General features: G+C 41.3%; 1 protein-coding gene across 1 annotated transcript; it reads right to left on the reverse strand.

Annotated features, from left to right (window-relative positions):
- Nucleotides 1-546: 546 nt before the first annotated feature.
- Nucleotides 547-7,465, reverse strand: LOC102785905 (dehydrogenase/reductase SDR family member 13-like). The gene is made up of 5 exons (XM_006799301.3): nucleotides 7,284-7,465; nucleotides 5,708-5,826; nucleotides 1,603-1,726; nucleotides 1,205-1,531; nucleotides 547-1,088 (listed from the first exon to the last, which is right to left on the reverse strand). Exons 1-5 carry the CDS (start codon nucleotides 7,408-7,410, stop codon nucleotides 829-831), a joined length of 957 nt encoding a protein of 318 aa, XP_006799364.2. The 5' UTR covers nucleotides 7,411-7,465; the 3' UTR covers nucleotides 547-828.

Here is a 7,465-nt window from a genome sequence, read left to right on the forward strand (position 1 = left end):
TTGTTTCCAAAGTATGCAGAATACTATGCTTCAACCCAGTGTTGCTTACATGAAATATTGTTAGAAGACATAAATCTGTGATGTTAATAACTGTTTTTAAATTTAACACCTTTCCATTCTTTAGATTTTTTCCTGTCATTAACAGTTACTCATTCATCAGACTGAAGAAGTCACTTGGATGAGTGACGAAACGTGTATATATATATATATAGTCACTGAGTGAGAGCCTGGCTGCACGGGTCTCCATTTCAGTAAAGTAACAGGCGTGTCTGGGGACTGTGTGAGCAAACTGGAATACCTGGAAAAGAACTCACACAGGCACTGGACGAGCAGAAAGGACCCAGCTGGCTGTCAAGTTTGAGCCGGGAACCATCTTGCTGCGAGGCAAGGGAGCTAACAAATGCACCACTCCATAAAGCTATAGCAGTTTGTCCAAACTGTCACCTTCTTCCTTTGTTGCTTCTATCAAGGCGTTGCCACTGGCTTAACTGGTCCAAAAAAATGTAACCGTCATGTGAAAACAAAATGCCCAATTCACTGCAGTGCTGAGACACAGATATGACTTTTAATGATAAAACATATCTACTTCATTAATACAAAACAACATGACACATACTGTAGAATATTCTTTCTACACAAACATGTAAGAACATATTATTCACTTGAGAATCTAAAATGGTCCCCATGTTGAAATTATAGCACAATGCCAGAGAACCTTAAGACCTGACATACCATCAGCCCAGCAGTAGCACATAATAAAACCAAAGGTGTGGTATCGTCTTTATGTTACAAAGTATTCACAGAGTCCTTGAATTTTTCTGGATTCTCTTATGATAAGCCAGATAACCTCTCGCTCACTTCCCACAGCTTGTTGGCCAGGGCATCATCTCGAGCTTTGACTCCTACTTGTTGCAGCGCACAATTGGAGAAGTAGCGTCCACTGAGGGGCTCAATGCCCTCTTGTAGAGCACAGTAAAGGGTGGTCTGTGACCCCCCCTCAGGGCTGAGGAAGAACAGCTTTGCAAAAGGCTTCATGAGAAGCTGCAGCCACAGGCTCATACTGCGACCCAGCTCTGTGTAGATGACTCCTGGGAAGAACAGAGGTGATCTTAACTCAGAGGTACTCATTCGGACATGTAGTGTTGTAGTAGCTTTTGCTTGTGGCACATGCAGCCTCACACCAAAAATGGAAGCAGACACTGACCTGGGTGCAGGCAGTAGCAGGAGACACTGGTGCCCTCCAGTTTGTTGGACAACTCCCTGGTAAAAAGCACATTACACAGTTTGCTGTTACAGTAGGCCTGGAAGCTGTCCCAGGTAGACTGACCTGACACCAAATCTTTCTGGGAAGTAAGCAGAGAGAAGTCGATGGTTCCAAGGTGGTGCAGCAGTGCAGCCACTGTGACCACTCTACTGGGACCACACTGCTTTAGCCGCTCCAGGAGGAGATTGGTGAGCAGGAAGTGGCCCAGATGGTTCACACCAAACGCCATACCAAAACCTTCCTCGGTACATCCCAGGCCCATCACACCTGCAACACAAAGTTTCAGTCACTATCGATAGAACAGACGGGGACATTTCTCTGTATGGCAACATTCCCACCTGCATTGTTAATGAGGATGTCCAGTCTGGGCTCGGTCTTCAGGAAGGTTTCAGCAAAGCTCTGAACAGATTTCAGACTCGCCAGATCCAGATGCATAAACACCACCTGGTTGTTGCCGCTCTCCTACAGGACAGAACTGCTGAGTAAGACAGGCTGCGATAGATCTGTCGCATATCTGGCAGGACTGAACAATGATGGTGCATTTGAAAATAAAACCTAAAACACATCCTTATGTAAGCGCTAGAAATAGATCTAATGTCTGTTTGATGCTTGTTGAATTACATGCTAACCATGCGTCTGATACCGAATACAAATAAAGTACTGTTTATTTTTATCATTTGTTTTCTTACATCTTCATAGACTTGTAGTCAAGACCACCTAATCCGAGACCAAGACAAGACCAGAGGGTATCGAGACCAAGACGAGACAAAAAAGTCTTTAAACTGGAGCCAGATGCTGCTTCGTTTACGGGTGTCAGGCATATTTATGTGTTTTTGCTTCCGCACAGCCCTCCTCACCGCTGTCTACTGTCTCACTCACTTACTGAGAGGACAGACAGACGCTCCACTTGACTGTCGCATTTCTCACCCTCTCTGTTTTTCACATAATGATATTATCCTATATCCTCGCATGTGATTGGCCACAATATGGAGGGATTGGAGCATAGCTGAGCCACTGTGTGAGAGCTGAGCAGCCAAAGGAAATTAAGTGAGGGTAGAAATGACTGAAACATTAATAGGCTCTGTTTTGAGTTTTGTTCAAAAAACAATGACTTCATACAAGAAAAAAATATATATCACATATGCAGGACACCTTAAACTAGTTTTTTAATTAAGCAGCAAGGCAGAACAAAGTCAGGGCTGTATCAAGACACGAGGACTAAACCCCAATTCAACCAGACCCAGAACTGATCTGGAAATAAAACAGGACTACAACAGTTCAAAATCAGCACTACTTAGGACTTAACCAAGACAGAACCAGAATCAAAACTAGATGATCGTAGCACTAAAAATCATCATAGACCTGCACTACACTTATTTTTTAATTCTACCAAAGTCCACTATTTAGATTCAGAAACGTTTAGATAATTATTTAGCCTTGTTGTGCAAACAAGCCTGCAGAACTTAATAAATATAGAATTTGAAAAATAACAAACCTAAAAAGAAACACTAGGTACGAGATACATGAGTACCTATGATACGGTGATACTTTTGGTAAACAACCATTTGACTAACATGTGTGTCTCACCTGCTCTTGTTCCCTCTCTGTTCCTCTCTCTCTCTCCCTCTCTGTTCCTCTCTCTCTCTCCCTCTCTGTTCCTCTCTCTCTCTCCCTCTCTGTTCCTCTCTCTCTCCCTCTCTCTCCCTCTTTGTGCTGACAATCAAGCCAAACACCAATATCATCAAATATACAGTTGAAACCAAATATTTACAAACTCTTCAGATAAAAACACTTTTTTAATTGTAACATCAAATCAGACTAAATGTTTATTTTTTTTAGATTGATAAATATAAAAAACACATTTGGTAACTTTAAGAGTAAAGAGAGAAACTATCTGTATTTCTTAATTGTAAATAATAATAATGGATTGGATTTATACAGCGCTTTTCAAGGCACCCAAAGCGCTTTACAATGCCACTATTCATTCACTCTCACATTCACACACTGGTGTAGCCACAGCTGCCCTGGGGCAGACTGACAGAAGTGAGGCTGCCATAACGCACCATCGGCCCGTCTGACCAACACCAGTAGGCGGTAGGGTAACGTGTCTTGCAAGACACGTTGTCCTTGTAAGGACACAAAAATCAGGACAGAGAGGCCGGGGATCGAACCGGCGACCTTTCGGTTACAGATACGCTTGCCAACCCCCTGAGCCACGGTCGCCCCGGCACCAAATCATATTCAAAATTGAGCCACACTTATGGAGCTCCACAATTCTTTTCCTGGTGTTTTGCTTGACATCTCTTGATTTTCCCATGTCACAGAAACAGGCTCTGTGTTTTGCCTTATATGCATCTGCAGGTGTGCCACCAATTTACTCACATGGACTCTACTAACCTATCAGAAGCTTCTTCAGCTCAGAATGGAATCGTCTGCAGTTTTCTTATTAATTAACAATAAACTTAGTGTATATGTGCTCCTAAATTTGATGAAAGTGATAAAAAATAGACAACTCTGTCTCTATTTATTCTGACATTTAACTAATTCAAAAGATATTTCAATATTTATTTATCCAAAACAAAACAAGGTTTCTCTAAATTGATGTTGTACAGTAAAAAAATGTTCTTGTGTTTTCTCCCTAAAGTGTAAATATCTGGTTTAAACTGTGAATATACTGCTGTGTATTGAAATTTCTCTTGTTTTGCGTAGAAATTTACTGAACAACATACGAAGCATAATATATAAAATAACATCTACCAGAGTTTTTTCTTTGAAAGAAGCCCCTTATGTCCATTGTTGTGTTCATCAGTACACAATTGAAACCAATTTAGAGAGTTTGTTTAGCCGTAAATGAAATGTAAGCGAAGACTCTCTAAAAAACAGCATTGTTGTTGTTCGGCTTTTTATTTATCCATTTGTTGATTCACTCGAAGAGCAAGTAATGCAACCAAGTGATCAGTTTAATCTCAGTCTTTTGTGATACACCGTCATATTTACATTATTTGTACAGTACGAATGATTTGCTTTGGTACCTGGTCGAACTTAAGCTCTCCTCTGTCTGCAGCAAACTCGCAGGCAGCAGCTTCTCGCTCACATGGGTGCTGTGCTCAGTCGCCTAGTGCCTGAGCTCGGATCATACCAAAAATAGGGGGAATTTACGACTGTGCGCTATGTGCTTCGAGTATTGTGTTTAGTTTTTGTTTTATACAGTTGTCAGTCAGGCATCTAACTATGAAAAATTACACTCCAAAAGACCCTTCTGAAAAAACGACCCGAGCTTAAGCCCAGTAAGACACCCCCCACTCCGCCGATCGTTGACTCCAAATCTCCCGAACACTATGTCGATTTCAGAACGCAAGACCGAGACAGCGAGACTAAGACCGAGACCAAAGTCAGTCGAGACCAAGACCACGTAAAAGTGGTCTCAAGACCGAGACCAGTCTTGAGACATCCAACTCTACATCTCCACCAAAGAGACGGGCTCTGGCTGAAACCACTAAAACACAGCTAGAGGCCACTGCAGTGTTACCCTTGCTGTTTACTTCTACTCGTAACCTCAATTACAGGTCGCTGCTCTCAGGAGTGCGTTTCTTTCTGTATTTGGATGGATTCATCCTTCCCTCATTTGTGATCAGTCTCCATGTTCCTGCTGCTGACATGCACTACCACAGGACAATCCCTCGAACACCACGCTTCACTGTTGGGCAGGTAGCAGCATGTAATAAGCATTGCCCACCTCAGTAGATGCTGCTGGTAGTTTGTCCCAATAGTTCACTATTTGTTTCATCAAACCAGAAAATGTTTTTATCCAGATTGATACAGTGCTGATGCTGAGAAATGTTTCATCATTCATCTAAACTTTTTCAGTCTCAGCTCACTGCAAGTTTCCCCAACCTTGACAGTACATTTGCATAATGACTTGCCCTATTTTAGGTTTAGACATGGTCGTTCCTTTTTCACAACCTTGAGTCCCCAGTAAAACCAGCCTCCCTGTCTCATTGTTGAACGAGTGGCGACTGGCCTGTAGGTGTAAACAGAATGTGCAGTCCTGGCCTGGTGAGGTAGCTCTTCTATGTTGGGCCTTCTGTTTATTCAGAGGTTGTTTGGTTTCCCCAAATCACAGCAAAGCTCCTGATACTCAGCTGTGTACACTAGCCATCCAAGTTCATCTGTTCTGTTCATCTGAAGTCCAGATGAACCGAAACAACTTTCTGAGATTTGCTTACTTGGATGATTGAGCATGCATAAAGACAAAGGTCTAAAAACTTTCACAATATATATACTAAAATTGATTTTAATAACTTACTCTTTCTCATTTTTAGTGATTGAGTGAACACTCCTGTAAGTTTTTCAGTTAAAATGAAAGAAAATGAAACTACCAACTAGTTCAACTGACTGTGGCACAGGATAGTGCCTGCTGTGTGTCAGTCTCTGACTTCTTACTCTGCGGACGTCGTAAGCGGCAGCCTCTCCTCTCTCTTTGTTACGGCAGGCCAGGATCACCCTGGCTCCTCTTTTCGCCAGCTCCAAAGCTGTGGACTTACCAATGCCAGTGTTGCTTCCTGTTCAGAAAAGCAATTCAAACATCTCAGCAAACCACTGGCAAAGGTGTCATTGTGAATACAGTGGCATTATCTCTGGGTATCTAATGAAAATTCAGTCTAAGACTGTTTTTACCTGTTACATGTTCAGTTAAATTCACAGTCTTGTGATACAATTACACATCAAAAGTGGAAAACAGTGCAAATGTACAGATATCTGTTTTTACAGTTGACCTTTGTATTAAAAAATGAGACATGAAGCATGAGGGGTGGACCTCGCTAAAAACTCAGAGGACACTGTGGGTTCAAAAGGTCTTCAGCCCAATTACTCTTGGTTCAGCCTAAATCTAGACTTAAATCTAGGGGTGACCGTGCTTTTGCCCTGGTTGCACCTAACCTGTGGAACAACCTTCCCATCGCTATCCATTCTATCTTTTAAATCTCGTTTAAAAACTCACTTATTTAACCTAGTTTTTCCATCTAGTTAGTGCCCCTATTTTATATTTGGCTCCATTTTTATCTATGTACCTGTCTGTACATATGGTACATAGAGTTGTACATATGTGGTACATTGTTAATGGCCTTTTATTTAATCATGTCTTAATTTCCCTGTTTCTATTGTAAAGCACTTTGGTGTACTTTTGGTTTTTTTAAATGTGCTATATAAATAAAGTTGTATTGTATTATAAGGTAGTTAATATAAACACCAAGAGTTGTGGTCCGATATTCAGTTTTTGTCCAGCTATTTTTACCTTTTTGGCTAGTGACCACATTTTTACCAGCCACAGTTACTTATGAACTATTCTTGTCACTTTTACTTGACCTCAGTAGTGATGGTGATGATGATGATGATCTTATGAGTTCATTAGGAACTGACATGGGAGGATTTTTTCCCAACTATTCCAGTGTAGCTGTGGCTCAGGTGGACACTGAGTCCTCTGCTAATTATCTTGAAGTCACAAATGTTTCACTTTGCTTTTCAGAACAACCACAGAGCTAACCATTTAAAACTAATAGTTGTTTATTTTATTTTTCCTATAAAAGAATAAACAATTGATACCTGGAAGAAAACCGAAGCTAGTTTCACAACTTTTACTCCGATTCCGAATACATTTTTTCAATTTTCGAAGACTATTTTAAACCTCAGCATGGCAAAAATCCGTCTACTTAATGATGAAAGATTTTCAAAGACGTTAACTAGTTTTTACAACAGGCAGCGAACTGTCATCTTTGTTTTCATTTTGAAATAGAGACACAGCCCGTCGGTAACAGTTGTTTCAGAAACATAGTTTTATCATTCAGAAGGAGTGTGTCCCTTTCGGCTGATTCTAAAAGGACTTTTCAAGTATCACTGCTGACTTTTACTCAAACCAGCAGTAAGCTGGGACCTGACTGGACGATGGTATGATTGCGCAACTTACGTGAGTTAGTGACTGTGTTTACAGTTGATGATATGAGCGGACAATGGGGCGTGTTACCTGTAACAATGGCCGTCTTGCCCTTAAGCTTCACTGAACTGGAGCATCTCGCGGATCTGAACACACAGTAATAAACTAACACGTAAAACGATACGAATCCCGCTATGAGGCATAGTAAAGCCGACATTACGACGCTTCCAAACACTGCTCAATTCTTCGTAACCAAGCGGCTGTCTCTTCTT

The sequence above is a fragment of the Neolamprologus brichardi genome, chromosome 1 (genome assembly GCF_056152115.1).
Source record: "Neolamprologus brichardi isolate AB-2024 chromosome 1, ASM5615211v1, whole genome shotgun sequence".
In the NCBI taxonomy this organism is placed as follows: domain Eukaryota; kingdom Metazoa; phylum Chordata; class Actinopteri; order Cichliformes; family Cichlidae; genus Neolamprologus; species Neolamprologus brichardi.